Raw genomic sequence first — 25,855 nt, forward strand, 5'->3', positions numbered from 1 at the left:
TATTTCCATTGTTTTTGAGGTATTGAGTAAGCGGTTATATTGTTATTGCACCAACGTACAGCCCTATTCCCCTTGTGGTGGTACTGAGTCTCGTCATTGTGATTGATAAGTCCAGTGAAAGTGTTGTCCGCCTACTTGAATATTTGGACTGAGCTGTGGTGAGATGTAAACTCGTTGGTGTAGATGGAGATAACACACGGCTTTGTAGTGCACAAGTACTGAGGGTCAGAGGGCATGATGTAGTGTTGTTAACCTTGACAGACTGAATTCTGTTTCTATGAAAGTCCAGTATTCAGTAACACAGCGCTGGACTGATATTCACGTCTAGAAGCCTGGTGAAGGGTGTGAGAGAATTAATGGTGCTGAAAGCCGAGCTAAAGTCTATGAACAGGTTGCATGCTTAGGTTTTGGTTGATTCCAGGTGTTGCAGAGTGAAGAGTCAGGTTTATAGGATCCTCCACAGATCTATCAGCCTGATGAACAGACCGATATGGATCCATCAGTGGGGCTATATGGGACTTAAGGTAGGCAGGGAATAAGCGCTCAAACACCTTTATAGCCACTGAAGTGAGGGCTACTGGCCTGAAGTCACTGAGGCATTTTGTTTCGGCTGACACGGGGACCGGGATGATGGTAGATGTTTTAAAACACTGTGGGACTGCACACTATCATAAGAAGGTGTTGAAAATGTCCGGTGAAACTCCTCACTGTCAGGTGAAAAGAAGCGGCTGGTGACTCCACATGTATGGGAGGAGGCATGTGGTAGTCTGCAGCCCTCCCCGGATCGGCGGAGGAGGTGGAGCAGAGACTGGGACGGCTCGGGAGGGTGGGGTGATTGGCCGGGTACAATCGGGGAGAAAATGGCGGGGGGGGGGGGGGACTGTTCTACTGTTTTTAGTTAAATGAGTAGAAACTACTACCGTTAATGGATGATGATGATGATGATGGTAGATGATGAAGTTACTGTGTCATGATGTTGATAGTAGACATGATGAACCCATTAGCGAGTTGTGAATCTTGTTGGTTCCTCCTTCCAGGCTGAACAAACCCTTCCTGAGCTACGGCGAGGTGGTGCAGTACGGCATGGATAACGTCTCATGGCTTAGGAGACATTCACGTTGGGGGAAGTAAGAAGAATATTTACCTCCGTCACTGAAACATACAGACGGACCGACATCTCACAGAACAGCCGCTCACCACCTGAATAACGTCTTCCGTTGTCCTCTGTGTCTCTCTCTCTCTCTGTGTGTCTCTCTCTCTCTGTGTGTGTCTCTCTCTCTCTGTGTCTCTCTGTGTGTGTCTCTCTCTGTCTCTCTCTCAGGCAGATCGTGAACATGTTTCTCATCATCACCCAGCTGGGCTTCTGCTGTGCCTACTTTGTTTTCCTAAGTGACAATGTCAAACAGGTCAGGATCACACACTCTCCCTCCCTCCCTCCCTCTCTCTCTCTCCCTCTCTCTCTCTCGCTCGCTCTCTCAGTGCATGCTGGGAGTGGGAGATGGTGAAAGTGAGTGTGCATTTCAGCGTGAGTGTGTTTTCTATTTTTCTATCTTTTTTTGGATTTTTTTTGTTGTGTTATTCTCCCTTTTCCTCTCCAATTGTACTTGGCCAATCACCCCACTCTTCCGAGCCGTCCCGGTCTCTGCTCCACCCCCTCTGCTGATCCGGGGAGGGCTGCAGACTACCACATGCCTCCTCCCATACATGAGGAGTCACCAGCCGCTTCTTTTCACCTGACAGTGAGGAGTTTCACCAGGGGGACGTAGCACGTGGGAGAAACACACTGTTCCCCCTCCCCCCCGAACAGGCACCCCGACCGACCAGACGAGGCGCTAGTGCAGCAAGCAGGACACATACCCACATCCGGCTTCCCACCCAACATGGAGTTAAACTCTGTCCAACTTTCAACTGCTCGGTGGAAGACTGCAGGTTAGCGATGGGGTGAAGTCGTTGGTTATGACGGTGTAAAGTCCACATCTACAATCTAGAATGAATACTGGAGTCGTTATTTTTCTGGACAGTGTTGATAAAGTCAACGTGGTTGTGGAGCAAGGTGTGGGGATCCAGGACACTTTTGTTGAGGTGGTGCCGCTGGTTAATCTGGCCAAAAAGCTCATTTTGTCCAAAGTCCCTCCGTTCATTAGCAAATAAATGTTGTGGAGAAAACTGGCGAGAAATGGACAATTTATGTCCCCTATAAGACCGATTCCTCTGAGCTGCAAATCTCTGCATTTAAAACGTGTTTCCTTCAGAAGGCAGCAGGTCTTTATGGTCCTGAAGAACAACACTGAGGAGTTAAATGTGATGCTGAAGTTCAGAGTTGATGGTTTTGACGACACTGTTCATGTATCTTCGGAGAGAATGAAATGTTTTGGCTGTGGAATGGAGGGTCACCTCACCCCTTCCTGTCCAGACAAACCAACTGCTGAGTCAGATGAGGGGGAGACTGCAGCACCACAGAGCCCTGAGCAAACTGGGGCTGCAGCACCACAGAGCCCTGAGCAAACTGGGGCTGCAGCACCACAGAGCCCTGAGCAAACTGGGGCTGCAGCACCACAGAGCCCTGAGCAAACTGGGGCTGCAGCACCACAGAGCCCTGAGCAAACTGGGGCTGCAGCACCACAGAGCCCTGAGCAAACTGGGGCTGCAGCACCACAGAGCCCTGAGCAAACTGGGGCTGCAGCACCACAGAGCCCTGAGCAAACCGGGGCTGCAGCACCGAGCCCTGAGAAAACTGGGGCTGCAGCACCACAGAGCCCTGAGCAAACTGAGGCTGCAGCACCACAGAGCCCTGAGCAAACTGAGGCTGCAGCACCACAGAGCCCTGAGCAAACTGAGGCTGCAGCACCACAGAGCCCTGAGCAAACTGAGGCTGCAGCACCACAGAGCCCTGAGCAAACTGGGGCTGCAGCACCGAGCCCTGAGCAAACTGGGGCTGCAGCACCACAGAGCCCTGAACAAACTGGGGCTGCAGCACCACAGAGCCCTGAGCAAACTGGGGCTGCAGCACCACAGAGCCCTGAGCAAACTGGGGCTGCAGCACCACAGAGCCCTGAGCAAAGTGGGGCTGCAGCACCACAGAGCCCTGAACAAACTGGGGCTGCAGCACAGAGCTCAAAGCAGGAAAAAAAAACAGAGTGAAGCCGAGTTTCAGGCTGCTGGCTCAGGTGATGCCGATCCTGGTTCAGCTAATCCAGGGACTGCTAGTTCAGTTGCTGCTGATCCGGGTTCTGCTAGTTCTGCACCCCATGGAAAATCTGAAGAAACCAATCAGACAGCAGCCCCAGGTCACCTGCTCGCCACAAGTTTGAGGGCTTACATAAGGTATGGTTTGGCCGGCGCCCCTCACCCAGGAAGTATATGTATTCAGACAGGAAGTACATGTATTCAGACAGAAATCATCCCTGAGAGCAGGATAAGCAGTTTGGATAACGGATGGATGGATTTAATGGCTGCTGACAGGCGCTCACAGACCGAAAAACACTTTCGATCATAATTATTTGCATTATACAACAAAATTGTATTTAACATGTTTAAGTAGATTTTCATCTCTTGATATTTGAAGGGGGCAGCGCCCCAGCCGCCACTGTGAATCTTGTGTTGCCGACTGTGTTGGTTTTTATCCTGTTTATTATCGTTGCTATTAAAGTATTGTTCAAAATCAAAATCGCTCTCTCTGCTTTAGGTAGTTGTGGGTAAGCAGTTCACATCACTGAACAGGCCACGACCATTAGGCGGAAAATTAAAATTGAATCCATTTTGGTGTATAGTACTGCCACTCACCACTAGATGGTGATGTCTGTCCACATGTAGGAACCGCTGTCCCCCCCCCCCCCCCCCAGTCCTCCAAGCAAAGCATTTTTTCCTCCAGTAGAAATGAATGATGGCTTGTATGAGATTTCTTCTCTCTTCCCTTCTCCAACACCACCCACACAAACGTCTTCATCAACAAAAGCCGTTCAAGAGGACGAATGTTAAACAAACAACCTGGAGCAATCAATCAGTTATTGTCATCCGTTGTATACTTGTTCTGGCTTGTGATCTCACACGATAACAACCTCTTGGTTTTACCCGTTTACTCGTTTCATGTCAGTAAAATACTTTTGAACAGACCTATTTTGTGGTGTAATGAATGGAGTGATCCAGGTAGACGCTATCGCGTAGAATCAGTTTGACGCCGTTGTTAATGTTTAATGCAGGGGTGGGCAGTCTTCTCCAGAGAGGTCCGGTGTGGGTGCAGGTTTTTGTTCCAACCAAGCAGTTACACACCTGATCCCACTAATCAACCAGTAGAGTCTTGGCTGAGGAACTTGGTTAGGAGACACAGGTGCCTAATTGCTTGGTTGGAACAGAAACCTGCACCCACACCGGCCCCTTCTGGAGAAGACTGCCCCCCCCTGGAATGGCTCAGCGCTTTGCCCCGTTTCCTCTCAGAGGGTCCTGGGTTTGTTTTTCCCTGACATCACCTGGTGTCACCTGACATTGTGCTTTCAGCTCAGCTCCAGCCTCCCTGAACTGGATTAAGTTGGTATGGACGGGGCATCCGGGTAGCGTAGCAGTCTTTTCACTTGCCTACCAACACAAGGTTCGCGGGATCGATTCCCCATGTTACCTCCGGCTTGGTCGGGCGTCCTACAGATACAACTGGCCGTGTCTGCGGATGGGAAGCCGGATCTGGGTATGTGTCCTGGTCGCTGCACTAGCGCCTCTGGTTGTTTGGGGCGCCTGTTCGAGGGGGGGGAGGGGACTGGGGGGAATAGCGTGATCCTCCCATGCGCTACGCTCCCCTGGAGAAACTCCTCACTGTCAGGTGAAAAGAAGGGGCTGGTGTGACTCCACATGTATCAGAGGAGACATGTGGTAGTCTGCAGCCCTCCTGAATCAGCAGAGGGGGTGGAGCAGCGACCGGGACGGCTCAGAAGAGTGGGGTAATTGGTCAAGTACAGTTGGGGGGAGGGGGGGGGGGTCCGAAAAAAGTTGGTATGGACGATGAAGGAATTTAATACTGGAACTCTCGACGTTTCCCATTCTCCTCTCAGGTGGTGGAGGCAGCCAACACGACCACCATCAGCTGCCAAGTGAACCACACCAATCAGACGCAGGTCCTGACGACCACGTTCGACTCACGCCTCTACATGCTCTGCTTCCTGCCCGTCATCATCCTGCTGGTGTTCACCCCCAACCTCAAGTACTTGGCCCCGCTGTCTCTGGTGGCCAACCTGGTCATGACGGTCAGCCTGGTCCTCATCTACATTTACTCTCTGACGGTAGGCACCTTGCTAGATGCAGTCAAGGTTCATCTCCAAAGGCAAATATTAATATTAATCCTTCAGAGCTGGTACCACCCAGGTTACAACAACTGGGTGACTGGACTGATCGAGTCACTCTCTTTCCCTCGCTCGCTCTCTTTCCCTCGCTCAGCTGATTTGTGGTCTAGGATTTTTAATGGATGAAGAGATGACTGTTGTTGACAGACTCTTTAGATTCTCTGGTTTCTGGGTATTTCATCACACGAGGCCTGCATTTTTACAGACACCGATGTCGTTTTCCTTGAAAAACAGCTTTGCTTTGGGGAGGGGAAAAAAACAAAACAATTTCCTGCAGCAAAACCTACAAAGATTCAATCCCAAGAGAAATTGCTTCCATTTAGTGTGACGACAAATCTGATGAATGACCACAGAAGGAGGGAAGTAAAGAAAAGGCTAATTACTTTCCATGTGGAAGGCTTAAGCCTGGACCCTAGAATCAGTGAAGGAGGGTAGTTTTACCAATATGGTCCCTGTACATTTTCTATTGGTCTGCTCCTGCACGGGAGGTTACACCAAGACCCTTTATAGTGGAGACAGGCCACGATCAGTTTAAGACAATTTGAAATCTTAAAGATGGCATCACTGACAACATATAACATTATGTTGTCATTAATGACATTTTTGGTAAATTGTTAAAAAAAATAGTTTTGTTCCACAAGTTTGGTCCCGTCTTTCCCGATATACCGTGATGTCATCGGTAAATAAAATGAGGCGTGCTGCCTGTAGACAAAACTACATGACATCATCGTACCCATATGGACACTAGCAGCTATTGAATCCACAGTAAAGATTTCATGGCCTTTTGAATAGAATTCTGTTATGTGGTTTTATTATGGCCACAGCAACCAGCGGCAGTCATGGAATGAAGGGCGGGATTTTGGTGGAAAGCAAAGTTCAATAAGAGATTTGTTTCATTCAGACCTTTCGAATCCAGATATTTAATCAACTCAGAACCAGTTCGAACACAGAACTGGCTATTGAACCCCGACCCGAGGTCTGGACTTGTTGGTGAAGAACTTACGGCCAAGCAGCAAAGAACACCAAGTGAAACGGCTTCTCTAGAGAGGCTTTGGTTACAGGTCAGCTATGGCCAACCAGGACAGTCGACTCCTTTAAGTACGTCGCATGTTTTAATGGTTTTGTCCGTTTGCCCTGCAGAATATCACAGACCCATCCTACCTACCTAGAGTGGGAAGAGCCAAGGACTACCCTCTGTTCTTTGGAATGGCCATCTTTGCCTTCGAGGGGATCGGAGTGGTGGGTGACTGATCGAGCCAGACTTCCACACGTTGCATGCACATACATACATACATACATACACAGTCACACACGTATGCATATACACAGACAAACCAGTGTCTTTATTTGTGAAGTAGCATTTTTATTGATTAATTATAATTATATTTATTATTTAATTATAATTGTAATTTTATTGATTAAGATACACATGGTACATGTGTAGTGAGATTTTTTAGTCCCACACCTGGTTCCCCAGCTTGTTCAGATAAATATCCCCTTTAGGAAGTAAATCGGCACAATATAAGCAATTTATAAAGGTTAAAAACAGTAAAGGTCTCCACCACACCGGACCAAGCACCGGCCCTGCGGCGACAGAGCCTTCGCTGTAGCTGCACTGATCTGTCCGCGTTCAAATCATTCATCAAAACTCACCTTTTCAGAATTGTTTTGCTGTGTTGCTTTTATGTTCATTTTAACTTATGTCAAGTGTCCCTAGGCACTCTGAAAAGCTCTATAAATAAAATGCATTATTATCATTAAAGTTAAAAACAGTAGGACTTCGATGTCTTGATGCATGCTCAATAATCCAGATAAGAAAATCAAAGAAGGTTGAATCAGTTCATCTGGACACAACATGCATTGACAGATGATAATAATAATGATGATGTAGCAAATTCGGTACAGTATTATTATTCGGAGCTGCCCCCCGAATTCACTACAATATATTTGATTTGTGGGCACCTTTCAGAGCACTCAGTGACACCTTACAGAAGACAGTAAAAACCAGCAGCACTGTATCAGACAGCATAAAGTCAACACAAAGCAGGGTAGACAATACAAAGTTAAGTATAAAATCATCATCTGCACAAAACTCAGTGAGGCGTGGATCAGACTGAATATGCCAGTTTGAAAAGGCGCGTTTTGAGATGGGATGTGAAGGTTGAAAGAGAGTCAGTGTTGTGAATGTCTTGTGGGAGAGAGCTCCATAGGCGGGATCTTGAAGTCTACGGTATTTAACAGGGAGCCAGTGGAGTTGCTGAAGAACAGGAGTGATATGATCTATGGAAGGAGTTCTGGTAATGACTCGGGCAGCTGCATTCTGGACCACCTCAGGTTTATGAAGACACTTGAGGGGAAGACCAAAGAGGATAGAATTGCAGTAGTCAATATGGGATATATTTCATCACTCAACTAAGTGACCGCTTCAGTCTAAGGGCCCAGACACCCCAAACCGACTAGCGGCAACAAAGGCCGACTGTTGCGTTGCCTCACATCGCCTGCTGTCTGGACCAAAAAGTAGCACTTGAACACACCGCAAAGACTAGAGCTGACGGCCCTGATTCGCTAGCTTAGCACTGATTCGCTAAGCTGAACAGCCAATCAGAGTGATCTCTCTCACTAACGGTCTCCACCGATTCAACATGCTGAATCGGCCGAAGAGCTGCCGACAGGGGTCCGACTAGTGTCGACGGTGCAGGATACACCGCAAAAACTAGACGCTCAGCAACGGCCCGACATTGGCTGACTGTCAGCCTGGTGTGTCAGGGCCCTTAGCCCCCCCCCGGTTCAGGGATGGTCGTTCTCTCTTCACATAGATGGCCTCTTTCTGTCACCATCTTACAATGCTGTGATTGCAACATTCCCTAATCCTCTGTGAATAGTAGACGTGGCCATTGTAACACTAGTTAATGGTCACACCCATATTTTCATATGAAATGGTCGTTGGGTTCGGTCGCTATACATCGGTCGCCATCTTACAATGCTGTGATTGCAACATTCCCTAATCCTCTGGGAACAGTACACATGGCCATTGAAGCTCTAATTAATGGTCTTGAGGCATGCTCAATAATCCAGGTAAGAAAATCAAAGAAGTAAACGTATCCAGACGAACTGATTCAACCTTCTTTGATCTAATTTATGGTCACACCCACATCTGCATACGAAACTGGCTGTTGGTTTTATTCGTTATGCAACTGTATCCCCACCCTTCTAAACAGTGTTGTTTAGAAGGGTGGGGATACCTGCAGTCAGTTTAGACTGAAGATGTCACTTAGGGCCCTGACACACCAGGCCACTGGCCAAGGTCGGGCCGTCGGTGGGTGTCTGTGACCCTAGTTTTTGCACTGTGTCCTGCGCTAGTCGGACCCCTGTCGGCAGCTTTTCGGCCGATTCGGCATGTTGAATCGGTGGAGACCGTCAGTGAGAGAGATCACTCTGATTGGCTGTTCAGCTTAGCGAATCAGTGCAGAACCTACATGCCAGTTGGCTGTAGTCTTTGCGGTGTGTTCAAGTGCTACTTTTTGGCCCAGACGGCAGGCGATACAACAGTCGGCCTTCATTACTGCTAGTCAGTTTGGTGTGTCTGGGCCTTAAGAGTACACCTGTCGCCATCTGACAATGCTGTGATTGCAACCTTCCCTGGTCCTCTGTGAATAGTACACATGGCCTTTGAAGCTCTAATTAATGGTCACACCCACAACTGCAGTTAGTTTAGACTGAAGAGGTCACTTATGCCCCTTTTCTACTACATGGTGCTGGCTCAACTCGACTCGCCCTTTTTTCGTTTTCAGTTACTAGAAAGTACCGGCATTTTGGTAACTTGTCACTTTTCTGGTACCACCTTTGTCAAGGTTCCAAAAAACTGGAGTGGGTACCAAAATCAACGCACACCTGATTGATTATGGTAATGGAAAACGACACAGAAGCGAGTTGAGCCAGTACCATGTAGTGGAAAAGGGGCATTAGATGAGTGATGAAACATAGCCGTCAATAAACGTATCCAGATGAACTGATTCAATCTTCTTTGAGTAGGAGTTAGAGTTCCATAGAAGTGCAATGGCAGATAATTCCAGTCCTGACCGGAACTCTGCAGGTCATATAAACATGCCACTTTTCATTCAATTTAGACCACGCAAAGTGACAACTCTGTATAGATTGTGTTGAGATGGAGTCTTCCAGTCAACAGTCTTTGTACTCTCATTGTAAGGCAGTGTGTCTGCTTCCCTGGCATCCTCTATGGTAGCGTTTCATTTATCTTACCCATACTCCCAACAATGCCCACAAAAAATACACAAGTGTGACCTGTCAATCCTAAATCTGTTTAATGGGTCAATCAACTGCAACGTGCTTTATATGTAGGAACCCTTTTCAGAGCTAAACAAGCATTTTTCCTGTGACATGGTGCAGGAGAATGGTAGCTAACAGTCTGGTTATGTCTTCCTTTTCCCTCACGGTAGGTACTTCCTCTTGAGAACAAGATGCAGAACCCTCAGAATTTCAGCCTGGTTCTCTACCTGGGTATGGCCGTGGTCACCTTTCTCTACATCAGCCTGGGTGCTGTGGGTTATATGTGCTTTGGAGAGCATATTGAGAGCAGCATCACGCTCAACCTGCCAAACTGCTGGTGAGTGGCACGTGATCACTCCCAACACGGGTCGAACGCGAACAGGAAGAGCTAACCAGCATTAGTCGTTATCTTTTATTCATTTTTTACCTGCTTAGAGCACCAGAGGCATTTCACCCCATTGTTCAAACTTATGTACTTTTTTTTTGTTAATGACCACTTACTTGGCACTGAATTGCAGCCATCTCCTGTTGTAACACTGAACATCTACATCGTCATACAGCATCATCTAGTATGTCTGTATACTGTATGTGTTTAGTCCGTGTAAGAGAGATAGCTAATGTTCTTGGTAAAGCAGACAAATTGTCTGACCACGGCTGTTACCGCCATGGTCATTCCAGCCGTCGGTTGGTTGCATTGCCAGGGAATTCATTATTCTCAGAGGAGTGAAAAACAAAATTGGAAAGTGGCCACTAAAGGGTGATAGTGATGGGCCCAAAAATGAGACTAGCCTCATTGACCATCAATCAAACCTAATGAGCAGCTAAACTCTATATCAGTTTTATGATTTGTCTTCCATCTAAACGTGAAAAAATCATTTGTAAGTGCTGGGCATCAGCCCAGGCATCACGTGATGTTAGCATGTCAGGATAAAAACAGCTGTAAATAACATGAATGATGGGTCTGTTTGATTTAGTTGAGCAAACATCAGCTGAAAATCTTGTTAGTGCTGTCTCGTAAGCACACCTAAACCAGACGCACCCGTCTTCCATGTTTTCTACTGCTGTGTTCATTCTGCTATGCATACATCACTTGATACCGAGTTCAGTTCAATAACTGCATTGCAGACACACAGGCTAGGAATGAGTTTTTTCTGTGTTATATTTATTACCACTACATACTAATCAATTTCTCACTGTATTATCTCTCTCTGTGTCTGTCTCTCTCTCTGTCAGGATGTACCAGACTGTGAAGCTACTGTATAGTTTTGGAATCTTGATAACCTTTGCCCTCCAGTTCTATGTGCCGGCTGAGATCATCATCCCGCCCCTGGTGGCACGCGTCTCAGAGAGGTGGGAGACGACGGTGGACCTCCTCCTGCGCACTGCCCTCGTCATATTCACATGTAAGTAACTTCTGGAGTTGTCATCAGTTTAATTTGACCAAGTGTCCGAGAAGAGCGGTGTCGGCTTGACAAACCAAACCCACAATCCTTCGCTCCAAGCTTATTTGTATAGCCCAAAATCACAAGATAGTCCTGAAGGACTTCACGGTCAGTGCAATATACAACAACATATGAAACCCTCTATCCTTAGATCCTCGACTCTATCGAGGAAAAAAACTCCACAAGGAAAACCTTATCAGGAAAAGGAAATAGGAGAAACCTCAGGTAGTGCAACGAAGGAGTGATCCCTCTTCCAGGATGGTCAGACATGCAATAGGTGTTATAACGTACCGTCATAGATTACACACAGAGCGAGGTAATGTAGAATATACACAGATGAGCCAAAACACGGAAACCACTGACAGCTAAGTGAGTAGCATTGATTATCTCATTACAATGGCACCTGTCAAGGGTTGGGACATATTGGGCAGCAAGTGAACAGTCAGTTCTTTATTTTCATTTTGTTGGATTTTCCCTTTTTCTCGACAATTGTACTTGGCCAATTACCCCACTCTTCTGAGCCATCCCAGTCACTGCTCCACCCCCTCTGCCAATCCGGGGAGGGCTGTTGATTACCACATGCCTCCACCAATACATGTGGAGTCGCCAACCGCTTCTTTTCAGTGAGGAGTTAACCAGGGGGGCGTAGCACGTGGGAGGATCACACTATTCCCCCCGTTCCCCCTCCCCCCCGAACAGGCGCCCTGACCGACCAGAGGAGGCGCTAGTGCAACGACCAGGACACATACCCACATCCTGCCTCCCACCTGCAGACACAGCCAATTGTGTCTGTAGAGACACCTGACCAAGCCGGAGGCAACATGGGGATTCGAACCACCAATACCCACGTTGGTAGACAACCAAATAGACCGCCACGCTACCCAGACGCTCCCCGGGTCTCCGTCTTTCTACTACTTTATTAATCCCTGTGGAGAAATTCTTCTCTGCATTTAACCATCCTAGCTGTGTAGCTAGGAGCAGTGGGCAGCCGCCGTGCAGCGCCCGGGGACCACCTCCAGTTGGTCTCGCCATGCCTCGGTCAGGGGCCCAGACAGGAGTGTTAACCCTAACATGCATGTCTTTTTGATCATGGGGGAAACCGGAGCACCCGGAGAAAACCCACCGCAGACACAGGGAGAACATGCAAACTCCACACAGAGGATGACCCCCAAGGTTGGACAACCTCGGAGTTCGAACCCAGGACCTTCTTGCTGTGAGGCGACAGTGCTAACCGCTGTGTCACCGTGCCGCCAGTATCACGTCTGTTGTTAATGGACATGAATAACCAAGCAGATGTTGGACCTTTGATTCTCCGGCACGCCGTTACTTCCTGTTTTATCCTCCCGTCAGGGTAGGGAGCACAGCAGTAGTGCCTCTATTGATTTCCATTCAGAGAGAGCTGCTGATTTCATTGTTCAGGCGTTCTGCTCGTGTCTCGCCTATCAAATGACTCATTTACAATGGAGCAGCATCCACCGTCTGTCTGCACCGCGAGGGGACAGACTCAGACCCACTGAAACCGTTCTGAACCCAAGCCTCCACTCACACTGCCGCCGTTAGTTTGGTTTTTGATTGTGAGACTGGATCTCCATACTTGTGTTTACTGGTACCGTCGGGTGCTTTAGGTCAGTGGGTGGACCAAATAGTTTAGCAGGGTTCTTACGCAGTATGGAAAAGTATGGAATTTGATTTTAGTAATTTCTAGGTCTGGAGGAGTATGGAAAAAAGAAAGTATGGAAAATATTTGTGTTTCCAGACTATTGCCCCTATTCCGTTTTCTAAAATACAAAATTCAGAATTTCTCAAAATAAACCAACCATACGAGCAGGGTGTGTTTTGTGGCGTTCGGAGCAGGCAGCCAGCACAGCCACAACATTGATCACTGAGCGCCAGCCAGAGCGAGCTCGATGTCGTCGGAAACAAGGCAGGCGTGCGATTGAAAGCACACTCCTACACAGAGCTGCCTCTACGCCCATACGTCCCAGCCTGCAAAACAGCCCCACCCCAAACGCCTCATAACTGTACCAAAATCACACACTAGGGACCAACTAGTTTAAAAGAAAATTAAGCGATATCTTTGAATTGCATATGTACATACTGCACGTAGTATATACTGTACATACATACTATACATAGCATCACATATCCAAGTATCCAGCTTGTCTGAACATTTATGAGTTATGCAGTGATGTAGTTATCAGAAAAGTAAAGGGACTATCTTTTCTGCTTAAGGGCACCATACGGTTGTGTTCATTGTCGTTTCCATGGACACAGTGATTAAAGAAGGCTGCACAGATGCCGTGAAAATTAAATTATTTTACATTTTTAAACGTTTTCAGTTGTTATTTATAAAAGAGACAAAAGAATATGGGGGAACTATTATCCAAACCGCTTATCCTGCTCTCAGGGTCACAGGGATGCTGGAGCCTAGCCCAGTAGTCACTGGGCGGCAGGCGGGGAGACACCCTGGACAGGCCGCCAGGCCATCAGAGGGTCCCCCCACCACCACCCCACACACACACCCTTAGGGACAATTTAGTATGGCGAAGTCACCTGACCTACATGTCTGAACTGTGGGAGGAAACCGGAGCACCCGGAGGGAACCCACCGCAGACACGGGGAGAACATGCAAACTCCACACAGAGGACCACCCCCAAAGTTGGGACTACCCCGGGGCTCGAACCCTGGAGGTTCTTGCTGTGAGGCGACCATGCTAACCACTGCGCAACCATGCCACGGGGGGAGAATAATGTAATATTATTTATTCAATAAGTTAAGGGAAAATAACACAGGAGTACAGGTAGCACTGGTTAGTCTACTTCCTCGTTGGGCAGAGATGATTGACAGTGGAACATCATCCAACATTCTGCATAGAAGTGTGGACTGAATGGACACAACAGGTGAATGCAAGTTTTCGAGGACTGGCTTTACAATCCCAAATATAAAAGCCTGCTTGGCTGAGTCTGAAAAATCTACCGAGAAGTCTGGAAAAGTATGGAATTTTGAAATGGAAAATGTGCAGGAGCCCTGCTTTAGATTACTTGGCCTGTTCTTCGCTTTACACATTGACCGGACCTCCAACTGATGGACACGTTCCACAAGGGCTGCACACGTCAGAACATCTGTCCAGTTCCACAGGATCCCCTTAGAAAAAGCTGCATCTGGAGGACGTATCATGCATCTTTTGCAGCACTACATTATCACTTGTCACTTTACAACAAAAAAAAAGGAGGGAAGATGCCATCACCTTGACAAATCTCTGTATTTAATTCATTAATTAATGGTTTGCCTTAACTGGCACATTAGTTTGCTAAATCCCGGGTAGGTGAAGCTCGTGAGCCTTGTCAGCCAGTTCCTCTAGGACAGTGTTTCTCAACCCAGTCCTCAAGGACCCCCTATCCTGCAGATTTTCATTGTAACCCTGCATAGGTAGCCCTGCTTGTACTTACTCGACCAATCATCTCGCAGCACTTAATTATGCAAGGTGTGCAACATCTGACAAAATTAATTGCCGTTTGGTTGAATAACTACAAACAGGTACCTATTCAGGGTTGCAAAGAAAATATGCACGATAGGGGTTCCTTGAGGACTGGGTTGAGAAACACTGCTCTAGGAGAAGGGCAACTGATTTCAAACCTCCGCTGCCTCGTGGGTATACTCGTTTACGGGAAAGGCTTCGGGAAGAAACCCCGAGGACAAATCTGCATCCGTCTCCATCGCCAGTCGTCTCGCTAGTCTTGCCACTGGTAGTAGGTGGTCTCGGACGAGAGAGCGGGGTTGATGATGCGCAACTCTTCCTCACTTTAATCATCAGTCATCCATCACAGGATGACTAGATGGTCCTCGCCGCTTGAGACGGACGAATAACGAACGAGTTTGCTAATTAACTACACATTTAACTACACATTTTTCCCTAACAATTCCAAATCTGTTTGCGATTTTGAACGGGAACCAAGAATAAAATCCAGGAATTTGTAAATCTGGGAGGGTAAAGCTTGCCAAACATCCTGGTTTATTTCCAGACCCCAAAATGACATCATGGTTGGAGGAAAGATGGCGAGAGTTTAAAATGTTTAGCAGTCGCTTCCGATCCTCTTTCCACTGTGGGCTACTAAGACAGCTGACGTGGCTCAGAGTCTTCTGGATAACACCAGATCAGCAGGTACAGCACAGTGCCGTGTCCTAATGGGAAATACCACAGCTATTCGTCCCCGAAACTTGCCCTCCACCCGTCTGTAGCCCTCAGGTAATGTTATTTACCGTCAGCTTTATTAAACCACAAGATGTCGCAACTTACACCAGTCGTCGCCTGTCCGAGTGATTGGTTTCAAACATTAAAAACACATTTGGCTAAAAAAAACCTGGTGAGAAAAATACACAAAAACTTCTCTAACCCTCACACGCCAATAGAAAGACTGGACACAAGAGTGTCGAAATAACCTTATGGTCATCTGCCAAAGGGGAAACTACTACTACTTTCAGCTGCTCCCGTTAGGGGGCGCCACATCGGCTCATCCGTTTCCATCTCTTCCTGTCCTCTGCATCTTCCTCTGTCACACCAGCCACCTGCATGTCCTCCCTCACCACATCCATAAACCTCCTCTTTGGCCTTCCTCCTCTCCTCTTCCCTAGACTGCAGAGTCCTGGTCTGACGTGTTAGCTCTCCTCTCTCGTGTCGTCCTCTTGGCCAATTTCGGTTTGGTTTCCCCGATGTACAAGTCACGGCTATCCTCCTGGCACTTAACAGCGTACGCTATATTGCTCGGTTTGTGTCGGGGTGTTTTGGGGTTTGAAAGCAACCGAGACACGGTGTTTGGAAAATAATGGACTGCATTTATACATGGCCTTTCTAGTCTACCAACCACTCCAAGTGCTTCACAGTGTACGCCTCACATTCAGCCAGTCACACACACTTTCATACGCTGATGGCGGAGGCTGCCATGCAAGGTGCCACCCTGCTCATCCGGAGCAGTTAAGGGTTCTTGCTCAAGGACGCTTCGACATGCTATCTACAGGAGATGGGGATCGAACCAGCGACCTTCCGATTACTAGCTGACCCACTCTACCTCCTGAGCCATGCTGCTCCATGTACTCTCCGCCCCCCCCCCACCCCACGCCCCAGGATGGGTCCTAAGAGTACATAGGTCACCATTTTACAATGCTGTGATTGCAACTCTTCCCAGTCCTGTGTGAAGAGCAGACACGACCTTCGTAACTCTAGTTAACGCTCACGGTCATGTGCAGGGGGAACCGATCGTTGGTTTGGGTCGTTATGCCACTGGATTGGTTAGAAGGGTGGGACACCTGCAGCCAGTTGAGACTGAAGAGGTCACTTAACACTCTTTTTACACCAACATTAGCATGTATAAGCGGGTTTTGTAAACCCGCTAAAAACAGTCAGTTGACTCCTTTCACAGAGCCAGCAGACCCCGGCGGGTCCGACTGCCAGCAGACGAGTTTGCCTTTCTTTCCTTCTCCCTTTCCTCCTTTAGCGTCATGTTTGACATCATAACGTTTGTGACGTCAGGAAGGCGCTGGACAACAGGAAGTAAACAGTAGAAAGCAGCATGGGAGCCAGAGACGGTGGTTACCGCTGCTTTTTTACATCTTGTACTTCAGTCTCTCTTTCAAACCATACAAAGTCAACGCAGACCGAACGATGTTCGAGCGCCGCTTGAACGAAGACGCTGAACCCACAAACAATAGATGTTTTTCCTCAGTTGCCGGCGTGATTTTATGGCACGCGGACAACGGCGCTACGTCATCGTGCAAATTAGCGTGTCCAGCCGGGTGTCACGTTTACATCAGTGCCGATCGGAGGCGGAGCCGATAAATACCCGTGACTACTGCCGAGCCTTTTGACCCGGCAGTGAAAGCCCACTGTACCCCTTTGCACCGACCACCAAAGGCGGATGTTAGCGGGTGTTGGGCCAGTGTGAGAGGGGCTCTAGATTAGGGTGAAGCGTATCTGTCAATAAAGGTGGTGTCCAGATGAACCGATTTAACCTTCTGTGATTTCCGTACCTGGATTACGGAGCATGCATCAAGACAATAAAGCCTTGGTCACCTCGCCGCCACACCGAAGGGCCATAGTCTCCACTGTTAAAGCGCCGCTCTAAAAATACCATTTCGAGGGAAGGATTAACCTCAGTCCCAGCTGGACATCATCTCAGTACATGAAACACTTCCCACGGCTGAGCCGTCTTCTTCCCGCTGGTTTACATCAGCAGAGCAGCCTTCACCTCCACTCATTTCTACCACGAAGACCACGGCGGTGAAACGCAGGTCATGTCTTTCAGTAGTAGTTACGGTAGCCTCATCGGTCATTTCATGTCAGACTCGGTCACTTTTGTGAGAGGGTCCATCTAGGAGGCTGCACATCCACAGACTGACAGGCAGAACAGGTTTACGGGGGAGATCGTTTAGCTTGAGCGCTGCATGTTAATTATTTTTTCTAGATTTCCCGTCCAATCGACCTGGACACGTCCAAAAGTCCTGTAATGGCAGAAACAACACTGGTTTGTGTGTCCGTGTGTCTCCCTTCTCCCAGCGGGGGGAAAAAAGGGGTCGTTTGTCCCCCAGCTGGAAGACGGCGAAGGGGGGATACGCCTGGCGGGGATCCACACCCTACCAGTGCACTCCTCTGGTCTTGTTTTGTAAAACGTTGCTGACCTTTGTTAGTGTGTGTGTGTAACATTTGAAGTGTTTTTTAAGACGCACACTTGATCCTCACACTTGGTCGTCCGGGTAGCGCAGCGGTCTGTTCTGTTGCCTACCAACACGGGGATCACCGGTTCGAATCCCCGTGGTACCTCCGGCTTGGTCGGGCATCCCTACAGACACAATTGGCGAAGGTGGGAAGCCGGATGTGGGTGTGTGTCCTGGTCACTGCACTAGCGCCTCCTCTGGTCGGTCTGGGTGCCTTTTCGGGGGGGAGGGGGCAGCGTGATCCTCCCACGTGCTGCGCCCCCCCTGGTGAAACTCCTCACTGTCAGGAGAAAAGAAGCAGCTGGTGACTCCACATGTATGGGAGGAGGCATGTGGTAGTCTGCAGCCCTCCCCGGATCAGCAGAGGGGGTGGAGCAGAGACCGGGACGGCTCGGAAGAGTGGGGTAATTGGCCAGAAATACAATTGGGGAGGGAAAGGGGGGGGGGTCCAAAAAGATGCACACTTTATGAAAAAAGATAAACCTGTGTGGTCATATGAGACATTTTGTTCCAAAATATTATTTTTGGAAAGTTGTAAAAAATGACAAGACTCGTTCACCAAGCCGTTCCCTCCCCCTGCTCGGAGCGTCCCACCATACGGTTGCCAATGACGACGGGTCACCTGCTGCAGACGGTCAGAAAGTCTCATCATTCATTTAGTGACTGAAATAATAAAGCATAAAATGCTGCTGAAATCTTCTCCATCTCTGCCAGTCAGCTTTGTTTTCAGTACAGCCTTGAATTCTGGCCTTCTTTGGATTGGTTCGGAGTTCAAATCAATGTAAATTACTTGAATTAATTGTGATTAATTAACTAACTGTCATTCCGGTGTGGGAAGATGGCTGCGCAAATTGGCGTTTGCAGTGGCCTCACCCAGGACCGTCCATGCAGTGTCTTTGTCCACGCCTAAGTTCTGTCTTGGTTTGCTGGCTGGGAGAGCTGGGTCTGCTTCGTCCGGTGGGCCCGGGGACCACGGCCCCTGCCTGGAGCTGTGCCCGAGAAGGAAACGCCGAGGGCGGTCTCACAGGATGCGGAAGTGGGGCGGGCTAAGCTAACTGCTAGCCCATGCAGACCGGTGGTTCTGACAGTCATCCTGGCTGGCGTTCCTTCCCTTGGACAGTGATTTTTTTTGTTTAGTGTGGATATGTGTGTTAGTTTGGATGTGTGTGTTAGTTTGGATATGTTTCTTCTTGTAGTTTTTGGATGTGTTTTTGTCTTTGTGTAGTACTGCTGTGGGCCGGGGTGTGTGTAGTACTGCTGTGGGCCGGGGTGTGTGTAGTACTGCTGTGGGCCGGGGTGTGTGTAGTACTGCTGTGGGCCGGGGTGTGTGTAGTACTGCTGTGGGCCGGGGTGTGTGTAGTACTGCTGTGGGCCGGGGTGTGTGTAGTACTGCTGTGGGCCGGGGTGTGTGTAGTACTGCTGTGGGCCGGGGTGTGTGTAGTACTGCTGTGGGCCGGGGTGTGTGTAGTACTGCTGTGGGCCGGGGTGTGTGTAGTACTGCTGTGGGCCGGGGTGAGTGTAGTACTGCTGTGGGCCGGGGTGTGTGTAGTACTGCTGTGGGCTGGGGTGTGTGTAGTACTGCTGTGGGCTGGGGTGTGTGTAGTACTGCTGTGGGCCGGGGTGTGTGTAGTACTGCTGTGGGCCGGGGTGTGTGTAGTACTGCTGTGGGCCGGGGTGTGTGTAGTACTGCTGTGGGCTGGGGTGTGTGTAGTACTGCTGTGGGCCGGGGTGTGTGTAGTACTGCTGTGGGCTGGGGTGTGTGTAGTACTGCTGTGGGCAACGGCATTTCGTTTCATTTCATGTGCACAAGTGCATGAAGTGAAATGACCAAGTGTTCCTGATTCCTGAAGAATTCCCTTCCTGTCAGGGAGTCCGTCTCAGCTCCTGGCAGGTCTCTTCCACTGACCGGCAGGTCTGACGCGTGGGACGGATTGATCCGAACTGATGCGCCAACCGACTGCAGTGATTGTTATCGGCCCGGTTTTGAAAGTAAATGAATGAGGTTTCTGGTCATTTAAAGAAGAAAACGTGGCGAAATGAGGCTTCGAGTGCAACAACACGCTCAGCTGCACACATTACAAACAGAGCTCTCACACACACCATGAAGCTGTTCAGCTCATCAACTCAACCCACAACCTTTCAAAATGTCCCCTGGCTCATAAGTACATCAGCAGTCAACAGGTCCCATCCCTCTGGTGGTGTCCTACACAAAGCCCAACACCACACAGCTTAACGACAATACAACGTGGTATCACAGATGCACGTTTCAGCAAAATGCCCTACGTGTTTCCATGTGCCACTGGTGTCCGGTGTGATTTGATGTGAGAATAAACCAGACTGCTTCTAACATCCATCATCTGAACCGCTCGCCGGGTCGCAGGGATGCTGGACCCTATCCCAGCAGTCAGAGGAGACACCCTGGACAGGCCGCCATATATATATATATATATATATACACACACACACACCTAGGGACAATGTAGTACGGGTGAGTCACCTGACCTGCATGTCTTTGGACTGTGGGAGGAAACCGGAGCCCCCAGAGGAAACCCACACAGACACGGGGAGAGCATGCAAACTCCACACAGAGGACGACCACCAAGGTTGGACTACCCCGGGGCTCGAACCCAGGACCTCCTTGGTGTGAGGCGACCGTGCTAACCACTGCACCACCTGGTTATAACATGATGCCTGTTATTCCATTGATGTCCACTTGTCCCCCCTTTTTTTTTTTCCTCCTTTTTCTCCCCAATGGTATCCGACCAATTACCCCACTCTTCCAAGCCGTCCCGGTCTCTGCTCCACCCCCTCTGTTGATCCAGGGAGGGCTGTAGACTACCACATGCCTCCTCCCATATGTGGGGTCGCCAGCCGCTTCTTTTCATCTGACAGTGAGGAGTTTCACCAGGGGGACGTAGCGCATGGGAGGATCACGCCATCCCCCCCAGTCCCCCCCCAAACAGGCATCCCGACTGACCAGAGGAGGCGCTAGTACAGCGACCAGGACACATACCCACATCCGGCTTCCCACTCGCAGACACGGCCAATTGTGTCTGTAGGGACGCCCTACCAAGCCAGAGGCAACACGGGGATTCGAACCGGTGATCCCCATAGACCGCTATGCTACCCAGACGCCTCCTCCTTATCACTTGTTTATACAAGATTCTACAATCTTCTAGTTATTTTTCTGCCAAATAACATTTAATCACTATTCAGAATTAAAACATTTGTAATGATTTTGATGACACTGGATTTGATCAAAAAGGAGATCAACGGCCCGACCCCATCCCCTCCCCATCAACCCCATCCAGCACTCTGAGATTCAGAGGATCTAATCATCTTTATTCAACTTAATACGATAATGTGTATTTAACTATGCCATCAGAAGCTTGTGTACACAGCCCTGCTGGATGACTGGCATTAGATAGTGTTGTTACACAGCTAGGGCGAATACTGGATTCTGATTGGTTCATTAAATCGTTCTGCAGTCGGTTATTTTTGAATAGCAGACCGTTGTCAAGCTGCTTCCTGTTCCCTTCCGAATTAATGCACTTCATAAAGCCTCTGTAGGCTAATGCTAACAAGCTAAATATGCAGAAAGCAGTCTGGTCAGTAGCTGACTGGCAACACAGTGTTAACAAGACATTGTGACATTTAAGTTCTTGTCCAGTTAATTGACAAGTTTTATTGACTTCTTTCATTAGATAAAGCCATGTAAGAAGCCGGATAATCTGCTCTGGGTTGCACATCAACCCTCAAAGGTCATTATGTTTTTTTAGAGAGACTCCCCAGTCACAGGTTATCCCTTACGTATCCAAAGGAATTGAATCAAGTGCAACTGGACTTGGTATATATCCGTGAAGACGTTTCGCCTCTCATCCAAGAGGCTTCCTCAGTTCGGCCTTTCTGACTAGACCAAGCTAGTCTGACTGGCTGCTGATGAGACTCAGATATTTATCCTCTTTGGAGTCATTAGCAGAGCTAAAGATGTCCATGGCTCTTTGTGTTCCGATGTTTAGCAACGCCCGTCGTTATCAGAGCCACAGATATGCGTGGCTCTTTGTGATCCGATGTTAAGCAGCGACGGTCGTTGGGGGTGTTAGTTTCGACTTCGTTAGTGCTCCATTCAGTGGTCATGAGAGTCGTTGGAGCCGTTAGTGAGCGACTGTTGTTCTTGGAGGCTAGGCTTCTTGAGTCTCCCGGGTAGAGATTAAAGGAGAAGACACACTCCTTCCAGGACAGCAACGTACACTTTGGACAGAGAAGATAGATGGTTTGAAAGAGGGGTGAAGGAAGCCATCTATGCGAAACTGGAAAAAAAACCATCCCTCAACAGAGGAGGAGGTCTGCGACACCACCTATCTCCCACTTACAATGCCGTCCTTTCATCTCTACCCAGGAGACTCAAGAAGCCTAGCCTCCAAGAACAACAGTCGCTCACTAACGGCTCCAACCACTCTCATGACCCCTGAACAATGAAGTCCAAACTACCACCCCCAACCACCGTCGCTGCTTAACATCGGATCACAAAGAGCCACGCATATCAATGGCTCCGATAACGACGGGCGTTGCTAAACATCGGAACACAAAGAGCCATGGACATCTTTAGCTCTGATAACGACTCCTAGAGGATAAATATCCGAGTCTCATCACCAGCCAGTCAGACTAGCTTGGTCTAGTCAGAAAGGCACGAACTGAGGAAGCCTCTTGGATGAGAGGCGAAACGTCTTCACGGATATATACCAAGTCCAGTTGCACTTGATTCAACTCCTTTGGATAACCATGATCTGGATGAATGAGAACATTCACAGACATCCCTTATGTAACATACACCACCATGTAAAGGTGTTCATCAAAAATGCTTTACCTTAGAGGGCGTCTGAGTAGTGTGGCGGTCTATTCCGTTGCGTACCAACACGGGAATCGCTGGTTCGAATCCCCGTGTTACCTCCGGCTTGGTCAGGCATCCCTACAGATACAATTAGCCGTGTCTGTGGGTGGGAAGCCGGATGTGGGTACGTGTCCTGGTCGCTGCACTAGCCCCTCTGGTCGGTCTGGGTGCCTGTTTGGGGGGGAGGGGGAACAGCGTGATCCTCCCTGGCGCTACATCCCCCCGGTGAAACTCCTCACTGTCAGGTGAAAAGAAGCAGCTGTTGACTCCACATGTATCGGAGGAGACATGTGGGCGTCTGCAGTCCTCCCCGGATCAGCAGAGGGGGTTGAGCAGCGACCGGACTCGACGAAGCAGCGATATTGGCAACGCTGTCTTCGGGAGGGGGGCGGAGTCGGCTTGTGTTCATCACATGAATGCGTCTCTGGGTGCGTCGGAAAAAGCAGTGGTTCGGCCTGGATTCGCCTTGCCACCAAAGTGGTGAGGCGTCTCCTTCCAGACTGCCGGCTGCACGCAGTACGAGGGTGGGTGTTTGAATTAAAATAGGGATCGATTGGCCACTAAATTGGGAGAAAAAGGGGGGGGAAAAAATCAGAAATTAAAAAAAAAGAAAAAAGGGGGGGGGGAATCCTTCACCTTAGCAGGAGAGCATTCAGATTTAGCAGTGGAATCAACCAGAGTCAAAGCAGTGCTTATGCCGTCCTTTATCCATTGAACTACACAAGGAATCAAACCTGCAGCCCCGGTAGTGATAGTGCTTCGCTCTACAGAGATGAGGCATGGTAGTGCTTTGTCCATTAAGTCTGTCGTCATTACTTCAGACTGACGTCTATAGAGAATTATGCAGATAACATTGGCTGCATTTTGCAGCTTCTGCTCACGCATATTGAGAAGTTAATAAAAGGGAATGAGTGCACTGCACACGTGTGCCATTTCATGTCTGCAGGTCATTTGGCAAGAAGCCTTCCTCTCTGCTTTAATTGGTTCTGAGCATCGAAGGAATGGGCTGAATGGAGAGAGGAATCAGACACACAACGATACAATCCTTTGGGAAAGCACTGATACATGAATGAATGAACCAGGCAAGGAATGCCCGGGAATCTGGTACAGGCATAGGAGCTTGCCTTTGATTTTTGAATGGGAATACAAGATGAGACTGAAGCCAGGCAGAGGCGTAGAACTATGTGTAAGAGCAAGTAAAGAGAGACTGCTTCTGAGAAGATTCTCCAGCTTTGAATTTAGGGTGGGAGTCAGTCCTCGTCTGTCTGGAGAGAAAATCCGTCACCTTTTGTTTCCCTGCTGTTTTAACAGAGTCAAGGGTTTGTCTCTTTTTGTCCACACTACGAAGCTACCCGAACAGAAAGCGGAGGATAGGGCCGAACAGGAAGCAAAGGTCTGAGCCACGGGCTGTGTTACTCAAGCGATGGCAGAGCGTCACTCTGCCGCTAGCGTTTCACTTTCTGAAGGCCCCATGACGCCTCCAACAACAAAATCGACACAGGCTTCTTAATGGGCTCAGGCTTCAAATGAACCGTCTTCTGTTGGGACTTGCAGAATCCAAACGTTGGAATAAAGAACATCTCGATGAAATGTTTGTGCCATTAGAAAAAAAAAATCTTTGAGATAACAGTCCAGACGCGGCTAACGCGTTGACATCTTAATTTTGCACTATAACGTCTAACTTCTCAACAGAAAGGCTCAGATTTGAAATTTTGCCCTTTTGTGTCGTTTACTCCAAAGGGTTTCTAATCGTCGTTTACCCGCCCGTTTAACATTTTGTAAACCGACTGGCCATTAGTGGCAGCAAAATGTCATAGGAAGTTAAACACTTGACCGATATTCCCAAACGCCCTCTCTTCTCCGTCTGAGTCGCGGGGATCTTGCAGGGTGCGGGGCCACATTAAGAACTGAAACATGAACTTCAGAGTCAACTCTGCACTGCAACCTGTTGTGGATTTTTCTTATCCTTTTAACGGGCTCTTGCCCCAGCAACCTCTGGGAAGAATAATCATCGGACAAATATTGGAGCAAACAGAGAATCTTTAATGCATCTGCAGGTGGAGAGTCATATAGTCAGAAGTCAGTCTGTGAGGATATGCTCTACCTTGAGCTGGAGGTAGTGGTTTTCTATAGAGCAGTCCGTCACGTCATACCCTATGTTCCTTGCGTTAACCAAGGTGTTGTCCTACAAAGGAATGCAGGAAAACATCTACGTTAATCATGTCCTGTGTCTGTGGGTCCGTTACCCTTATCTTTGCTGTCCCAGGCCGGAGAGGCCCTCATGATTTAGTGACCATTTGTTGTCCACAGTGTGTGGGATTTAGTGGCCATGTGTGTGTGTCTGCAGAGTGAGAAGTTTCATACACACAGAGAAGTGGAAAACTACAGAGTACATACGGAGTACTATTTGTACTCCACCAACCAAGCCGCAATGCTAATTCTTATCTCCCCCCCCGTGTTTGTCACCGTTCTACAACAAGAGTTAAAAGCCCCTGAGAAAACTCGCCCTCAATCGCACCAAGCGGGGGTTTGTGCTCCCGCTCGAAAAGGCCAATTCATTTCAATGCCGGGAGATCTCCTTTTAAGTGAGAGAGTGCTCTAATCTATTTAATTACCCCTCGGTAGGAAGGCGAGAGAGGCCTTTAACATTGTTAACTTGGTTTTGTCGTTGGCCCCATCTTCACACATCTGCCCCGCATTCAAATCCAAACACTAAAAATCCATCAGCAGCACAGCAAACACACACCACACACACACACAGGAGAGCCGGTGGATTTTAGGTTATTTTAGTGCTTCTTTACAGCATTGGGGATCGGGAAGAGAGCCGAGAGTTTTCTGTGTTAATAAAGAAGTAGTACAACACAAAGTTCCTCCATCTGTGAACAGACGGAGCTGACAAGGCAGAAAAACAACGCAGGCTGCAGAGAAATCTGTGGTGCATGCACTATAAGGGCAGTGTTTCCCCTTTATGCTCCTCGCTGCTGAAATAGGACTGCTGCTACTGAGGAGAGGAGGCAGGAGAGGGCTCCGTCTTTTCTCTTTAGAAACTAATGTTATATTATTTTGGGGGGTTCCCCGCTTTTTCTCCCCGATTGTACTTGGCCAATTGATTACCCCACTCTTCCAAGCCATCCCGGTGTCTGCTTCACCCTCTCTGCGGATCCGGGGAGGGCTGCAGACTACCACGTCTCCTCCCATAC

General features: G+C 48.6%; 1 protein-coding gene across 1 annotated transcript in view; it reads left to right on the forward strand.

The window, feature by feature from the left end:
* Positions 1-25,855, forward strand: part of slc36a1 (solute carrier family 36 member 1) — a 62,068-nt gene that overhangs the window by 18,118 nt on the left and 18,095 nt on the right. The window contains exons 6-11 of the mRNA XM_056285122.1: positions 1,038-1,127; positions 1,322-1,406; positions 5,040-5,267; positions 6,468-6,566; positions 9,785-9,951; positions 10,848-11,017. Of these exons, the coding sequence (XP_056141097.1) occupies positions 1,038-1,127; positions 1,322-1,406; positions 5,040-5,267; positions 6,468-6,566; positions 9,785-9,951; positions 10,848-11,017 (839 nt within the window). The remainder of the gene's footprint in view (positions 1-1,037; positions 1,128-1,321; positions 1,407-5,039; positions 5,268-6,467; positions 6,567-9,784; positions 9,952-10,847; positions 11,018-25,855) is intronic.

Source organism: Lampris incognitus, chromosome 1 (assembly GCF_029633865.1).
Source record: "Lampris incognitus isolate fLamInc1 chromosome 1, fLamInc1.hap2, whole genome shotgun sequence".
Taxonomy (NCBI): domain Eukaryota; kingdom Metazoa; phylum Chordata; class Actinopteri; order Lampriformes; family Lampridae; genus Lampris; species Lampris incognitus.